The sequence below is a fragment of the Sturnira hondurensis genome, unplaced genomic scaffold, assembly GCF_014824575.4.
Source record: "Sturnira hondurensis isolate 20B ecotype Veracruz unplaced genomic scaffold, ASM1482457v3 Scaffold0017436, whole genome shotgun sequence".
NCBI lineage: Eukaryota > Metazoa > Chordata > Mammalia > Chiroptera > Phyllostomidae > Sturnira > Sturnira hondurensis.
In genome coordinates this window covers 8661729-8679892 of record NW_028090067.1, presented here as the reverse complement: position 1 = coordinate 8679892, position 18164 = coordinate 8661729, and the positions used below count along the sequence as shown (strand labels likewise).

The 18164-nt window shown below is 43.3% G+C and overlaps 1 protein-coding gene across 1 annotated transcript in view; it reads left to right on the top strand.

Annotated features, from left to right (window-relative positions):
* The first annotated feature begins 238 nt into the window (after positions 1-238).
* The window catches only part of GNPTAB (N-acetylglucosamine-1-phosphate transferase subunits alpha and beta), a 64553-nt gene continuing 46627 nt past the window's right edge, over positions 239-18164 (top strand). Inside the window, exons 1-2 of the mRNA XM_037068036.1 lie at positions 239-615; positions 14376-14461. Of these exons, the coding sequence (XP_036923931.1) occupies positions 499-615; positions 14376-14461 (203 nt within the window). The 5' untranslated portion in view covers positions 239-498. The remainder of the gene's footprint in view (positions 616-14375; positions 14462-18164) is intronic.

The following is an 18164-nucleotide window of genomic DNA, read 5'->3' as shown; positions in this document are numbered from 1 at the left end:
GAGGGGAAAGGAGCCTTATGAATTATAATTTCCCAATCATTGTAAAAGCAGGAAGGAGTGTGTGCGCCAAAGTATTCATCACAATACTGAGGCTTGAGACAGTCTTGCAGGAACGGGTCCTCTCCGGTTGCCTGCCACGCACGCGCAGACTGGCAGGGCGTTCGCGGCCCTCCGCCCCTCCGCCCTCCAGATGGCGCTGGCGGACCCCTTTGCCACCGACACCGCCTTTGCCGGGCCAGGCCCGGGCGGCACTGGCCGCCGAGCCGGCTCCAGGTCCGCCTCCGCCGCGCCGAGGGCGTGGGCTCCCGGCTCCCGGAAGCGGCGGCCGCGGCGTGGAGCCGAGCGGGCGTCGATCCCCGAAGCGGCAATGCGCGGTGGCCGGAGGCTGTGACTTGAGCGGGGGCCGCCCGGCCCGGTTGGGGCCGCTGATTGGCGGCTCGTTGAGGCGGTGGCTCTGGCTCTGGCTCCTCCGGGCGTAGCGTGGCGGCGGCCGAGGTGATGCTGCTCAAGCTCCTGCAGAGACAGACCTATACCTGCCTGTCCCACAGGTATGGGCTCTACGTGTGTTTCGTGGGCGTCGTTGTCACCATCGTCTCCGCTTTCCAGTTCGGAGAGGTGAGTAGCGGCGGGCGATCTCCGACCACGGGGCTTAGAACGCACGAGAACCCGCGGCCCCCGTTCCCCTGCAGCTCTCGCCAAGCCCGGGGGCGCCCCAAGCCCTAGCGCGCTTGACTCTTGCCGCCCCATCCTCTCAGCCGCTCCAGCGACAAGTTCCAGCGCCTGTCCTTTCCCCGGAGGCGCGGAGGATTCCGATCGGGTTTCAGCATCGCGGTTGATGGGTCTCCTTCTTCCGGCGGTTTTGGGTCAGGGGATAGGCTCTCGTTCTACTGATTCCCTTTCCCACCAGGTGCATTCTTCAGGGTCCCCAGGACTTTCAACTTTCTCCTGCAGGCCTTTCCTTCACGAAGCCCCCTCCCGGGACCCAGAGTTGTCTTCTTCCCATTCCTAAATTCTCATCCCTTACCCCTCCTACAGTTTTCCCTTTCCGATTGTCACCCTTCTAATGTTTTCACCTTTGACAAAGGCACTTTAATCTTTTTAATATAGGTTCTCCCAAGGGCATGCGTGTTTTCACACGTCGGTTTACAATGGGGAGACGGTATTGGCACAAAATTGAAAGGGCTTATGTGTGCAAGGGGACTTTTTTGCACTTAGGCTCTGTCATTGGGGACAACTATACATATGCAGTTGGCCCTACTGGCAGGTAGAGAGATCTCTTGCCAGCACCAGATGACTGTTTCCTGTCCCGAGATCACCCACAGTTTAGGGCCACTTCAGGTGACCAGGACACCTTAATGAGCTTGGACTCCAGCACCTAACCTCTTGGGAGCCAGCGCAAAGCCCTTGGGTTATAGGACAGGCTAATAATTTAGACTCCAGATCACATGAGCCTGGACTTTTTGAATCTGCTCGTAGTTAATGTGCAATAAAGTAGTTGGGTCAGACTGTAAATTCCTAACAGGGTCCAAGCAACAGGTTTGGGAGGTGGAAATGCCCAAATTTAATAGATATTTGTACGCTTCTGGATATACACTTTATACATTTTCGTGACTGAAACAGCCCTTTGGTTTAGGTTGGATAGTTTATTATTGATGGTCTAATACAGTTCTTTATCATAAACAGGTGTATAACTATGAGTAGGTCAGAACTAGGGTATATATATGTAATTTTAGAGAATACCACTTTTAAAAATGTCTCTATAGGAACTAGGATAAAAATTGTATTTTCAAGTTGTTAAAAAAACTGTCTATATATGTGCATATATGTAAATGGATACGGTAGGAAGTTGAAAAAGTTTTTAAAATTAGCACAATGGTTTTTAGAAATGCCACAGTATACTTTTGTTTGAAGTCTATACCCATATTGGGTTGTAAGCTCTATAAGAAAGGGTGCTGTCTACTGTTTAATTACTGTAACCCCAGCGCAAGCACTGGGCCAGAGCATGCTGTCTAAATATTTGTTGAATGAATGAATGGATGGATGGATGGATGGATTATGTGGCATGATCTTCAAGTATACACTTTTGGTAGTTTTTGGTCTAGGGGCTAATAAAAATAAATTTTGTATGTAAGGGTAAGAAAGTGTCCCAGACTAGTAAGTGTGGAATGTGTACTTCCACCTGTGGTTCTGTATTTCTTTGATGTGTTGCAATTTAATATAGTGAATGTATCTATGCATAGTTGTGTCTAATTGCTGATAAGGTTATTTTGGGCCCTGAGTAATCTAAATTAGCTGTTTATTAACAACTCTACAGCGTGAAAGTGACTTAAAGGCATCAGTTGTTAGAAGTCTTTATTCTGTATGTTGATGCCTGGTTATTTACCAAAAGAAGGACTTTTGTCAGTCTTGAAATGACTACAGACTTTAAAGCTGGTAACAGGCAAAAGAAATGAGAGGCAAAGAACATCAACAGGTGTCACAGGAGGTGGATACAGCTGGCTCAGGGTCACTTTTCCAGCGCAGTAGAAAAGAATAACCACCGGATTAGGCAGATCTGGTTTTGAATGCTGATGCCAATATTGATCATGGTGATAGTTAATACATAGAGATTGCCAGGTTCTAAGCCCTCTCTTAACTGCTTTACATACATTCACTCATTTAATCCTTACATCACTCCTGTGGGATAGGTACTAGGATTACACCCATTTTACACGTGATGAAACTAATGCACTTGCACAAGTTAATCCAGCCAGTTCATGGCAGAGCTGGGCCTCAAGCCAAAGCAGTGTATGGGTCTAGAGCTATACTCTTACGCACATTTTTTGGTCTCTCAAACAGCCCAGGCTCTCCTTTGAATGATCATGGAAAGGATACTTAACCTCTGTGAACCTCGGTTTCCTCATCTTTAAAATGGAAGCAAGAATACTCTCCTTGTTGGTTTGATAGTGAGGACTAAGTAAGGCATGTACGTAAAGTACCACACGCAGTTTCTGGCACGTAACAGACTCTCATGAAACGGTAGTAAAGACTGCTACTATTATGATTATTATCAACATCTGGTTTTTGTCTTTAATTCTTTTATTTTGAAATAAACTCTTGAAATAGAATACTGTCCTCATACAGTTAATATTACCAACTTGTTAATAACTTCACTAATTATATAATGGATAAAAGGACTATCCTTTTATTTACCATTGTTAAATAAATAAGGATAAATAATTTATCATTATTAACTAATGATAAATCGTAGTTATGGTACACCTTTTTATGATAAAAAGAATAATCCTTTTATCCATCATTGTGAACTGTGAAATCATAGTATATTTTTTTCTTCCCTCTTAAAGTAAGTGGCATCGCTGCTAACTTTTGATAAGCTGTTTATATACTGATCCAAATTTTGAGACAAAAAAGTGGAGTTGAGGGAGGAAAGTATGTTTTGAAATATTTCTAAGTATTTTCTGGAGAACCCTTGGGAACTCTGATCAAGCAAAGGCAGAGTTGGATCCAAATGCATGGCGGGGTAGGGGGGTGCATGTCTAATGTACACTGAAGTTCATTGCCTTGAGGTGAGGGTAGCAGGTGGGAACCTGTCTATGCTACAGTATTTGCCTTGGGCAAGTCCAGTGCACCCTGGAAGTCTAGTTTCCTCATTGACAAATAGGAGCACTAGCTTAACTAGGCTTTCTTTTTAGCTTAGAGAGTCCCGATTTTAAATATTTGTCCTTTGTCAGTTGATACTGTATAGACTTTAAAACATGCTTTTGAAGTAAAAGTTATATCAGGGCCAGCATTACCTAGTTGAATTATTTATATACATTATTTATATACAGATCCACAATCCCTTATCTGAAACTTCTGGAACTACTGCATTACCTTGTAATTAACCATCAGTATTTTTTACAGTGGAACATATGACTATTCAAACACAGTGAGGAAAATAAAGACTATAAATAACTTCAGGTCAATTCAGGCCAACTTTTGCTACCAAATAAGTACAGGTCAGGTCAAGTTTCCCTGCCAAATAAGACACGAACAGATCTTCACTGTTGAGAGCTTTTTGGATTTCAGAATTACGAATAAAGGGTTGTAGATCACTGGTAAGTGTGTATGTGTGTATCTGTGTGCTTGGTGTGTGTGTGTAAAATATATCACCTCCTTGTGTGCACTAAGTATGGGAACAAATATCCAAGAATCAACTTCCACGAGGTAGTCAGATAGGTGATAGGTTCACACAGAATCTGCCCACAGTGGGTAGTAACTATGCCTGGCCTCCCCGGTCCCTTTTGCTCACTCAGTTCCTACCGCCTTTCGTATGAATGAGATTATTGTTCGGTGAAAAAGAAGATCCAGCTCAAGTTATGTTCAGCCGTGGTGATCAGTTTCTTATACTGGTTGTTTCAAGAAAGAGATTTGCTATTACGTTTGTATTTGAGTAGTCCACTCATTGCATAAATATATTTTAAATGTGTTCTTTGCCAAAGGCGGGAAGTGGGTGAAGGTGAAAGACACCTGGCCCGGGTGATAGCCCCTGGCCTGGTTCTGGCCCCCCCATAACTGTGCCCCTCGGTGGCTCTCAGCTGCGTCCCTCCAGCTGCCTGCTGGGTTGGAGTGGCCACTCTTAACTCTTTTGTGTAGGTTTCTTTGAGGGGAGGGGAAAGCTGCCTTGTTAAACATGCTATTCAAAACTTCTAGACAAGACTCCCTTTTTAGCGTTAATGTGTGGTGAATATGCATTTATTGGGGGCTTCACATGAGAAAGAATGAACTAGAATGTAATGTACATTGTGCTTCAGAGAAAATGACAGCGGCCCTTAGAGAACGTGCAATGGTCTCTCTCTGCGGAGGGGTTTGAGAGAGAGCACAGCACAGCTGGCTGTCAAAGCAGGGGCCTTGTCTTCTCCCCTGAGCTGTTCTTAGCACTCGAATGAATGAATGGAGGTGACCTCAACCAACATCACTTCAAGCTCATTTCCAGTAAAAGTGTACATTTTCTACTTTGATGCAGACCGTCTGTAGTTGCCTTTTCATTCTCATAAATGATTGCTCTGATTGTACTCCATAGGGTGGTAGGTGCTATCAAAGATACAAAGAATTTTAGCTCATCCTTGACTATCTTGGCACAGTTGAGGTGAGACCGTGAAGACTGAGTAACAACGAAGGGAGTAGGAAATTGAGTGCCTGAGTAGGTACGCAGTCATCACTTAGAAAATCAGAGGAAGGGAAGAAAATTATGGGTTGAAGCATTATAGAGGAAGTTGAGCCTTTTGCAAGGAGACAGGAGCTTTTTCTTTTCGAAGTATTAGTGGTTTAAAATTGCTGCTGGTATTGGTCAGCAGCACTGGGTCGCAACAGAATCCCAACTTACATGTGGCTTAAGAGAAAATGTAGTTTTTTGACTGGTGTATTTGAAAAATTGTGGGGTGAAACTCTGGCAAGGTTGGGTTGAGTGGCCAAATGATGTCATCAGGAATGTTTTTGTTCCTGTTCTTCCCTCCGTTGGTTTAGTTGTCAGGCAAGTTCTTCCCATATGGAAGCAAAGATCGCTGCCAGCGACTCCAGCTTGTGCACTGCTGTTTTAGTCAGCCCAGCAAGCTGGACCCAGGTGGCCTGCCCAGCCAGGGAGTGAGGGCCCTTGTTGTGCCCTCAGTAACCACCTGGGTCATCCCCAGAGCTAACGGCTGTCAGTCTCCGGTGAGCCACGTGGTCTGAGAGGAGTTCCCCAGAGAGAAATCACAAGGCTGTTAACCAAAAGAAACCAGAGCAACAGATGCCCTAGACACTGGCTTGAGTCAAAACCCATTTCTTTTCCTCGTCCTTAACGTTGACCTTGTGACTATGATAGCCGTTAACCCTTCACCTGTGCTAGAATGGTGATTTCCAACCTTTTTTGACGCGAATCCTGGTTCCTGGGGTCTGCGGTGTTATGGATGAGACAAATTCACACGGACTACCCAGTCCTGTGGAGGAAAAGGGAAGTCTCTCTCTCTCTCTCTCTCTCTATCTCTCTCATTGTCAGGCAGAAATGATTAAATAATAGATAACATTCAGAGAACTCTGGGGGCTTATTCTGAGTCAGGGTCAGATAGTTAAAGGATAAAACTTTCAGAAACAAACTCACTTCCTGCTTGCACCCTTATCATTTAAATTGGGGGTATGAGCAAAGTAGGTTTCATAGGATTTTATGCATTCTTTCTTAAGCCAGATACCCTAGAGAACCCACCCTTTCAAGCACAGGGCCACACCCGCCGCTGGCATTGTTTCAGGCTTAAGTCAGGCAGGGGAAGTAAGGCAGCAAAAAGATTAGGAGACAGAATGAGGACTCAGGCTATGTCAAAGCCAAAGGGCAAGGGTCCATAACCCCCTTTTTCTATAGCCCCCCAAGTCCTTCCCTGAGGACCCCTTCATGACCATGACTGTCTTAGGTCATCCCTCTTTTGAGGAAACTTATACTACAATGGCTAACCAGTCATCCTCCTGGGGCCAGGCAGGGTGAGGAGAAAGGGGGCAGGGGTCATGCCCCTACAAGGAAGACAAGCTTTGTCTCCTAAGTGGCTTATGGACCTAAGGTTGCTCACTCAGCCTTAGCCAAGGTGGGGGCATAGCTTCTGAAACCAGGTAGGGCGGGTCCCAAAAAATACGTGGCATTTTTCATCTCATGCCACACATAAACGACTAAAATGCTGTGGCACACCAAAAAATACATGCTTTTTGTCAGTCTGACAAAAAATAGGTATAATTTTGGTTCATTCACACTGGAATGGCTATTGTGTTGGCCGTTGTCATTTTTTTGAATTTGACAGTCTAAGGGAAAAGAGGTCAGGGGCACTGACTAAATAGTCAGGATTTAAAACTTCTTGAGGCACACTGGTTGAAAGTCACTGTTTTCGAAGATGTAAAAGTGGGTTGTTTCCATTTTTATCATCTTGTTAAACTCTTTATCTGGGTGTATTAATATGGAGTTTTGTGAAAATGAGCTCAAGTGCGCACTCATAAATCTTTCAGTGATTATATATATATATATATATATATATATATATATATATTAGATTTTATTTATTTATCTTTAGAGGGGAAGGGAAGGAGAAAGGGAGAGAAACATCAATGTATGGTTGCCTCTCATGAGTCCCCTGCTGGGAACTGGCCTGCAACCGAGGCATGTGCCCTGATTGGGAATCGAACTGCGATCATGTGGTTCGCAGGCCCGCGCTCAATCCACTGAGCTATACCAGCCAGGGTGACAATTCAATATATATTTTTAATTTAATGTAGTAATTTGATAGTTGTATTTAGTTTGACTTAGTCTTTATTTATTTTTAGATTTTTTTCCATCCCCATTTACCCCCGTATCCTCTTTCACCCCCACCCATCTCCCTCCCTCCCAAAGTCACTGCACTGTTGTCCGCTTCTATGAGTTCTTTTTTTTTTCCCTGTTTTGCTCAATCTCTCTACCCACCCTCTACCCCCTGCCAGGAGCTGTCAACCTGCTTTCTATGAGCCTGTCTCTATTTTGCTTATTAATTCAATTTATTCATTAGATTCCACATATGAGTGAAATCATATGGTAATTGTCTTTCTCTGACTGGCTTATTTCACTTAGCATAATGTTCTCCAGCTCCATCCATGCTGTTGCAAAGGGTAAGATTTTCTTCTTTTTTTACAGCCGAGTCATATCCATTGTTTTATCCACTCATCTATTGATGGGCACTCGGGCTGCTTCCAAATCTTGGCAATTCTAAATAATGCTACAATGAACATAGGCGATGAAGTCAAGATAGACAAGTTCATTTGCCCACCCAGACCCCAATTCTAGGTACTTAGTGAATATTTGTTGAAGAAATACTTACAAAAGTTTATTTTTGCTCACTGATTATGATTGCACCTCAAGAGGAAAAATGGTTTTAATGAGATGCCTAAGATAGCTTGCATGGTGCCTTATCATGCAAGGTGTGCAGGGTGTCCTGTAAATGCTAATTAAATGCAGCTGTCCTGTCTCAGGACTGTTCTTCCCTGGGCTATGATGCTTATGAAGATAGCAGCAGCAGACTTTCCTTCATGGCTGATACCAGGGTCGTGCTGGAGAGTATATCAGTCTTTCACTGGAGACCGAGCAGAAAAGACTACAGAGATTTCACTCCTGACTGTGCTTTATTATGGTCGATATGAAAGCAGAGGGAGTAAGTACCTTATTGATTTAATATCGTTGGCACCTTATAATACCATATGTCATTCTAGTTCCTTCTAAAATGTAACAAATAAGTATACCTGTAAGAGGTTATATATTCACAATATGTCATTTGAAGTTTTTGAGCAGAGGTTTTTATTGTTCTTTAGATTGATTGTTCCAATCTTATGATCCACATGCAGTATCTTTAGCAGGGGATTAGTCAGCCTACGTGTGTGATTCATGTATGCACTAAATTAAAAAGGAAAAATGTGACCTTTCAAAAATGTTACAGATTAGGTCATACTTGTTCAGGGAGAGCCAAATGAATTCTACAATCAGACTTAAACCATATGGCCTACTTTAAAATTGCACCCTAAAATTGTTTCTTCTTTTAGGTTATAGTTTTCTTTCTCTCTTGATTTACCTCTCTCTCCTTCTTCCCCTTTCATTACCCCATTCCATTAACTTCATTTCTGTCTCTGATTGATTCCAAACTGGATCAAGCCTCTTTACCACAATTTCAGAGGGTATTCATTTGGAGGAGATTTATGGAGGTGCGTGCTGTGGGCCAGCTACTCTACTGCCTACTGGAGACACAAAGGTGGCTTAGGGTTTTTTTGTGCTTTTTTTTTGAATAAAGTTTTTATTCACTCTCCAAGAAAGGAGAGGGGCATGGTGTAGAGAGATACACCAGCCAAGATGGTTCCGTTTTTTCCAGCTCTTGAATTTACTCTCCAGACAGAGATGGAGAGGAGGCACGTAGACAAACTTAAAACACGTTGTGAGAAATTAAGTTGAAGACATAGGTGTGTCTGGCAAGTTCTCAGACAGTGACCTCTGAGCTTGATGTTGAAGAGGTGGCTGAGGCCCCCTCTCCCCCATTTTCTTAAGTGAAGGATGCCATCCATAGGCGTGAAGCTATGAGTGTGAAAGGCCTGATCACTTTCCGGGAACAAAAGTCGTTCTGAAGTGCCGAAGATTACCCGGGATTGAAGCTGGAGAGGCAGGCAGTGGCAGTTTAGGGCTTGCCCATTGAGTGAGGCCAAGAAATGTCAATTTGTCCTGAAGAAAATGGGGATCGTTCATTCGATTTTAAGCAAGAGAGTGATGATTGTGGTCTGTGTTTGGAACCATTGCTCTAGAGGCCATGTGGAAGGTGACTTGCAGGTAGAAGAGAATGGTCCAGGAGACTTGTAGGAGTCCAGGTAAAAATACCGCATTGGATTCAGTGCATCAGAGTCAGCGGGCTTTCAATATTGATTTTTGTAATTGTACCAAAGCCTGAAAGAAGGTGTATTTGCTTTTGGAAACTGGCATTATCTCTTGCTAATTTATTGCTTGATTTGGGGCTAGTCGTTTTATTTATCCCCAATGTGATGTTATTAGGAGGTGAGGCATTTGGAAGGTAATTAGGTCATGGCTGTGATTAGTGTTCTTATCAAAGAAACCCCAGAGAGTTCCTGGGCCCGGCCTGCCACGTGAGGTGACACAGAAGGCCATGAACCTGAAGCTAGCTCTCCCCAGACACCAGCTCTGTGGGGGCCTAGATCTTAGTCTTCCCCGCCTCCAGAACTCTGAGACATACATTTCTGTTCTTTATAAGCTGTGGGCCAACACAGGAAAACAAAATGAGCATGTTTAATCAGATGTGATTAGACAGTGCATCTGGTGACGAGCAGATATCACTTCTTGATTGATATCAAAGGAGGTGTAGGGTTGGTGGAAAAGATAAAGCTCAAACTATCTTTAAGATCCATATCTTAGTCTTTCTTGGTACCTTTTAATGCAAACTAAATTTTGTTTTTAGGAACTATGAAGAATCTTTATAATGTAGGGCAATATAAATTGATGATTATCAATGTGTGAAAAGCTATGTCAGTGTTAAGAGTTGTGACTGCTTGAAGGGTAGAGAGCCCCAGCATCTTAAGTTCTATAGTGTATCATGTCAACTTCTTTGCTTGAAACGTTGAGAAAGTGGCACATGCTTTTGCAGAGAGAGAGTTTTATATCCTTGTGTGCCTAAGCTCGCTGTTGTCTCTTTATGTTTGTAGCCCTTTACTCTTTACCTTGACTCTTGGAAATGGAACTGAGAGCAGAGCATTCTGGAGGGAAACTCGGGAGCAGTCAGCTGTTCCAGGAGGTTTGCCTTGTAAAACTTAGTCGCCATATTTATTCATTCTAGAACACTTATTTTGTGCCAGGCCCTGTGCAAAGATTTGGGAATAAAAATAAAAAGAGATGAGGTTCCTGGCTTTGGGCCGCTCACAGAGGTGTAAGCACATATTTAAACAGGTGAAGTACATGGCAGAATCGTGAATGCTGCCTTTAAGAGGCTCAGGGACAGCTGGCGCGCGGGTGGTGGTGTGCAGCCCTGTACATCTCATCCCACATCTCGCTCACTCCTCAAAGCAGTCTTGGGAAACAGGCGGCATTCGTCCTCATTCTGCGGACGGAGAACTTGAGAATAGAGACGTGCCCTAGGTTTTGTTATTGATAAGTGTCAGAATGAGACTCACGTCTTCTGACTGTGAATCTTAGGGCGATGAGCAGATAGGCGCTACAAACCTGTTCCCTTCTTAATGGTTACCTCCCTCCTCTCCTTACCCAAGGAATTCTCTGATACAAAGGACTGTGGGCCTTGCATGTCATTCACTGCTGTCCAGCCACAGGCATTGATCCTGTCTGGAGTCATCAAAATCTTCAATAAAAGTGTTTAATGGTTCTGTAATTATAAAAAGTTTATCCTGAAAATTTTAGCATTTGTATGCACCAACCACTGAAAGGGGTGTTAGGCATTCTGAAAATACTGAGGAAGAGCACAGAAGGGTTATGTGAGTGTGGTCCTGTAGATATAAACACGCTAAGGGAACAGATCTGGGTCATTGAATTGAGGAGGATAAACACACCGGCTTCGGAACTGGGTGACCACGTTCTGAAATGTGTATTTGACAAAGCTCCGTGTCAAATAACTGTCAGAGGAGGCAGCCTGGCCGCAGCTCTGGGAGCATAGGCTTGGGAGCTGAGTGGGTTCAGATCCCAGCCCCTCCACATACTGCTGGTGGCCTGGGGCTTCTCTTCAGAAAGTGAGCCGTCCTTGTGCCTGCCTGCGGTCAGTCCCCTGTTACAGGGGTTCGGTGGGGAGGAGTGCTTGGCCTGAGGGTGCTTGGTGAATGTGTGTCCCCATCCCTTCTCCTCTGCCATCAGCTCGTTAAGACCAACATTGGTGGCCGTTTTGTAAAAACTGATGCACCATCGATCTTAAATTCCTTGAACGCCATGGTTATTAAAATGGACTCTTACAAGCAATAAACATTTTTAACCAGTAAACTACCTTTAGATGATTTTTATAATTCTTTAGTTTGTGATGTTTTTCAAGCTCATGTAGTGTTTTAATAAGCAGTATTTTAGTTCATTGTGTCTTAAATTTTACCAACAAACTACCCTTAGAAGCAGAGCAAAGAGAATACTCGGAGGAGAACAGTGTAGAGAGGAGGGGTGTACGCGCACACATGGGGAGGGGTGAACAGTTCAACATGGCAAGTAGGAATTTTTTTGAACGCCAGCCATTAATCTGCAAAATCACCTATGTTTTTTTGTTTTGTTTCATAAAAATTTGAATTACTACTAATATAATGCTTTAAAGGTCTTGCCATTATTAAAATGATGGTTCAGGAAGATGTACTTTGTTTACCATGATTTCCTTACCACGATTTCTAGTTTGCCCAGTACACTTTTCATACACTGTCCTTGCCTGTCATGTGAGAATCACTCTCTACTACAGCAGCACAACAAGCTGATGGAACAGGTTTGTACTTAAGTTCAGAGTATAGAAAATTGAGGCCTGAACTTTGTAACTTACTCAAGGTTATACAGCCACTGGTGGGAGAACTGGGAGCCTCTCCCAGGAGATGTCCCACATTCCCCAACCCAGGCATCTCTTATGCCACTCCTGCTATAACCAGGCATTTACTAAGAAGGATACTGTGTGCAATGAATTGTTCTCAGTATGAGTTAAGGATATATACACTGAAGCAGTTTGTAACTTGATTGGTCTGACAAGATGCTAACATGGGGTGAAAAGAAAGTAACAATGAAAAAGATGAGTAATGCAAGGCAAGAAATGTTACAAGGCAGTGGGTAGCTAATTTCCAAGTAGGTGATACGGATGAAAGTCACTCAGAATTTTGAGAAGGAAGCATTCAGATTGGGCTGAAGAATGTGGAAAAGCTTTGTGGAGGAAAAAGAGACCTAATTTTGTAAGGATTTCTCTAACCCCTCCTCTGGTCCTTTGTTTATTGCTAATAATGGCTAAAAACAAGATCTAATTACAAGCTACAAGTTTGTCATTTGTTTGTTTGTTTGTTTGTTTGGAAGATACTTGTACGTTTATAACTTACCCTAGAATAAGTAATTTCATAATTGCCCATTCAAATTTCTGCTCTTTTCCATCCTGTATTGTATTAAGAAAATGATGTGGCGTTAACCCTTTCATGAATTTTATTTGACTTACAAGCCTCCTTTTTGACCCTTTGTATAGCACATTACTCATTCACTTAGAAAAGAGTTTGGAAAGATTTCCACAGTTGGGTCTAGTTGAGAACTGATTTAAGCAGAAAAGGGAAATAGTTGTGATGGAAGAGACCCAAGTGTAAATGTTGACAGGTTTAGAACTAGGGATAGGAGACCCAGAGGAGGCTGAAGACGGAACGTGATATCCTAAGGAGCTGCTGTGTGGTCTCAGAAGAAACTGCACCGTGTACCGTGCCAGCCACACGTCTCTGCGCCTCCTCCAGCCACACGTCTCTGTGCCTCAGCCACACGTCTCTGCGCCCCCAGTCACAGACTGGGCCAAAGTAGGTTTACGGTTGTTCATTTGGAAAATAAGACAAAATTAATACATAATAACAACACAAGAATAAACTCTGTTTCACATACTTATAACTGTACACCTACTTTTGCCCCTCCCTGTCCTTTCAGGATTGGAATGGTTTTCAGAGACAATTTGGTCAGATCCCCTTTATTTTACAGATGAAGAAACAACCCAAAGAGATTAGCTTTTGTTAGATCTCTATAAAAGTGACAAAGCTGGGGTGAAAACCTGTGTCCTGAGTCATAACCCCGCTGTCTCCCCCATGGTCTGAGGGTGCAGAAGTCCGGACTAGTAGCAATGTGCCTAAATGTGTCAGCGAAGGACCCTTTGCTGTTACTGTTGTTGTTTCTAATACACGAAAGCCGCTTGGCGACCGGGAGATTAATTTATCTGATGAAGGAAGACGTGTGTGCCCACACACTGTGTCAGCATTTCTCAGCCATTTGTGAGGTGTCTCTCTCCTGTTTCCTCCCTGCTGCTGGGCAGCACTCGGGGAGGCCAGGGGAGGCCTCAGCAGATACCGGGGGCCAGGTTCTGGTCATTTCCCAGGAAGGAATCAAGAGCATGACACGAGGATTTATAGCAAAGCACAGGAAGTTTGTTAAAGCAGTGGTATGCACTCAAGAAGTGAGAGAGGACGACCTGGGAGAATGAGATGCCCCAGTGGGGTTTGGGTGGAAGGTTTTGATTAAACGTGGGCCAGTGGGGAGGAGAGGGTGGTCCTCGGCTTCTGACACTGGTGGGGTGACTACCCATGTGCTTCATCCCTGTCCCTCCTATCCAGATAGCAATTTCTTTTTTGTTTTTTTGGTCCTCTCAATTGCAGGAAATTGGGGAGGAGGAAGCAGGAGGACCAGGTGGTCAGTGAAGGTCACGTCTGTGATGTTCCAGCCAGGGCAGAAAAGGGGAGGGTTAGAACTTGAAATCTTTGCTCCCTATTCTGACTTTTCTGTCTCATCCCCACCTTCTGGGACATAGGAGTATTGATAGAGAATCATTTCTGTTTGAGTTCAGTAAGCTGACACAAGTTGATACAATTATATTATTACAAATAGGTAACATACTCTATGTGCCTGCCCTTGGGGTTGGTGCTGTGTCTGGCACTAAAGGCAGAGCTCACTCCCTCTTAGGTTCTCTTGTATGTAACCAACCTTATGTTGCGGTTTGTGCATCTGGATTGAGCACGGTATCTGGCATGTGGCAGGCGCCGTGTAATGGATGGACTTTGATTGCTTTACCTGTTTCTTTAGCAATTCTCAACGCGGTGAAAGTTATGAACTCTTTAGTATTTGATGCAAATAAAACATCACTTCTTTTTCTTTTTTCTTCTTTTTTCCCTAGGTGGTCCTGGAATGGAGCCGGGATCAATACCACGTTTTGTTTGATTCCTACAGAGACAATATTGCTGGAAAGTCCTTTCAGAATCGGTGAGAAAAGATAAATTTTGGAGAGTAGTTTGTTTCGACTTGAACAATGAGCCATGAAGTCACCCATGCTTTAAATATGGCGGCGGGGCGGGGGCGTGGGTCTTTCCAAGTCGTAGACATAGTTTCACTCATTCAAGACTGCTCCCATCTGAAGGGACCTTGTAGTCCATCCTGACATTTTTTTAGATGGAAAACCTGGCTCGCAAGCGATCCTTTTATCCTTGCCCCAGTTCTGTGAGGTGACGGTGATTCCAAAGTCCCCCCACAAGATGAGGAAACTGGGTGGCTATTCTGCAGCCAGCTCTGAGCTCTGGCCAGGATTCTCTGCTTGACATCACTCTGTTAACCAGGGCCATTCCCATCATAGCCACCAGGGCTGGGCCCTCACCTGCCCTTGTGGTCGTCTTGCTGCCTTGCTCTGGGAAGGAGCAAACAACCTCACAGGTTGGATCTTTGGCTTCTCAAGGCCAAGCTTCTGGGGGCAGCCATTCTTGAATGTCGCCTTTAACCTTTCTTTTCTTTGGAGAGTTTTCCTCCCCCACAAGACACACCTGGGTGGGAGCAATCTTTTTCAGTGTCTTCCTTCCCTTCTTGCAGCTAAAATGAATCACACAGGCTCTTTTCAGTTTTTGTCTATACAAGTATTACTTTACATTGTGTTATATCCTAAAAGCAATACGTGTCTGTGGTGACAACAATTCGAACAACACAGAAATAAAATGTAAAGCCTCTCTCTTTCCCTGCTGGATTTCCCCTCACCCAGAGGAACCACGGCTAGTGAGTTTTTGTTTTGGATTCTTCTGGTCATCATCATCCCACCTTTCAAAAATACAGGACCCTGTCCTTTTTGATCCATCTACTGCAAGCAGTATCCACCAACTCTCCTTCCTGTTGTAATGGCATACAGCTGACCAGCCCAGGGCAAGGAGCAAGAGGGGACAACACCAAATGTGGGGTAGCTGCCAAGGTACTTAACCTCTCGAAAGACCTTGGTCTCAATGTCAGAAGCCATAACCGGAGATCCTGACTGTCATTTCCCCCTGGGGGCAGATCCCATAAATCCTTCCCTCTACTCTCACTGAACCAGAAAACCCAATGGAGCTAAAAGTAATCATTGATGTCAATTGACACAGCAGAAAACTCACTGAACCAGAAAACCTAATGAAACGACAAGTAATAATTGGTGTTAACTGACACACTTTGACAGTTTGCTGAGGACCGGTGTGTCACTGGTTCCTCTGGAGCCCTTGTCCCCTGCTTAGAAGCACTTCCTTGTCGCTTCGTTCCCTTGCTTTGAGCGCCTAGTGATTTCTATCAAGTGAGTAGTTTTAAAAATAACTGTGCTAATTAGATGTATGTCGTGTTATACTCCTCACGATCTTAGTGAAGAGAGGTTGTAGGATTTCTTGAGTTGACCTAAAGCTGTGCTCTTTGCTTTGGCCCTTAAAGTACCCTACGTATGAATGGCGCCCTGAATTTGCCCCTTCAGTGAAGATTGGATCTTTGAGCCCTACCCTGTTTCAGACCCTTTCTAAAAGACCCTCTCTGTCACTATCTGCTGTAAAGAATTTTGTCGTCTGACAAAGGAGGCATCTTGTAGCCAAGTAACTAGTGAAGTAGGGAAACACTAGAGCTTTCTTTTAAGGTCTCTTAAAACAGCAGTTTCCATAGGCCTCTGGAGATCTGTGAAACCCACACGATTTTTATAACCATACTAAGGTGTTGTTTGCTTTGTCACTCTGTTGACTTTAGCACAGATGGAATAAGAGCAGTGTGGGTAAAATTGCCACACCTTCCTTAGCATGAGTCATTGTCCTCTGTATCACTGCATCTTTGCAGGGGCAAGAAAAAAGGCTAGTTTCACTTAAACATGTTCATGATGAAGGGGCAGAAAATTATTGATTTGGTTATATCTTGACCCTCTGAGTAAACATTTCTTTAATGTCTGTGTGATGAAAGGGGAAGGAAGCATAAAGCACCTGACTGCATGGGGACTGTTTTTAGGAAAAGCCCTGGGGTGGGTGTTTGCGTTGCCACTGAACTGGCTCTTCTGTTTCATGAAACACCATTGTTATAATTTGATCATATGGTATTTGTCTTTCACCGCCTGGCTTATTTCACTCAGCATAATGCTTTCCAGTTCCATCTATGCTGTCGCAAAAGGTAGGAGCTCCTTCTTTCTTTCTGCTGCATAAAATTCTGTTGTGTTAATGTACCATAGGTTTTTGATCCATTCATTTACTGACGGGCACTTAGGTTGCTTCCAGCACTTGGCTATTGTAAATTGTGCTGCTCAACAAAACAAACAAACAAACAAAATATAACCAAAGACACTGAAATTGAGAACAGGCTGACAGTGACCAGGGGGGAGAGGGGAGGGAATTTCAGGGGAAAAGGGTGAATCCCATTCACCAAGCACCCTCATGCCAAGCACTCCTCCCCGCGGAAAGGAGGGTTTAAGGGTGAAGGGTTTACAGGAACAATTATAAAGGACAAATGGACAATAACAGTGGGGAGGGGGTGCGTAAGTGTTGGGCTGGGGTGGGGGGAAAAGGCAGAAAACTGTACTTGAACAACAATAAAAAACTTTTAAAAAACACCATTGTTATAACTTGAAAGGACAAATTCAAGCATGCTTAATCAGACTTGGTTGTTGGGCAGGTATTTTTTTGACAGTGAACAAAGCGATCTTGTCTTGAAGGAAAGCAAATAGTAGTATTTTTTGTCAGTGGTAAAGTTTGAACTTCTGAGTGAAAATTAGAATTTTGGAAAACTTGTTTCCACCGCTGTGAGCTCACCGGCTTCACAATGTTGTAGACTTATTGGATTTGTGGCATTATCCAAAGAATCCCATTTGTTAATATTATATAAGAAACTTAAGGAAGTGCACCACTGTTCAGCAGATCTGCATATCACTGCATGCTACTGTTGTCCAGATAACCAAACATTACATGGGTCAAAGAGCCATTCACAGCCCAAGGAAGACCAATGGGTTTTCATACAAAAGTACAAAAATTCATGAGTGTGGTTTTAGATTCCACATGGCAACTATTTTTAATGATTAAAAATTCATGAGTGTGGTTTTAGATTCCACATGGCAACTATTTTTAAGAAACCGCTTATTTTGGTGTAGCAGCAGAGAAGAATATCCAGTATTATCTGAAAAGATTGTTAAAGTACTCCTCTTTCTGACTTCATATCTGTGTGAGTCTATTTGTTTGTTTTTTTTTTAATATATACTTCAGCGAAAACAGCATAATGGGAGAGAGTGAATACTGGAGATTTGAGGTGCTTGCTATCTTCTGCTAAATCACTAAAGAGGTTTGCAGAAATGTGAAACAATGCCTCTCTTCTCACTAAATTTTTCTTTTTGTTTTGGTGACACTTATTTTTATTTAAAACTTATTCATATAAATAGTTGACATGTGACAGGGTTTATTTTGTTTTAAAATGAATTAATGAATATTCTAAAATGTCTTATTTTTAAATGTGGCAGGTGTGGATAGTTATAACCTATAAGCAAAGCTTTTTGGATAGCTTAATAATTTTTAAGAGTGTGGAAGTTCTGGGGAAAAAAAGCTTGAGAACCATTTTTCCTTTTTTTTTCAAGGATTTTATTTATTTATTTTTAGAGAGGGGAAGGGAGGGAGAAAGAGTAGGAGGGACGCATCAATGTGTGTTTGCCTCTCCTATGCTCCTAACT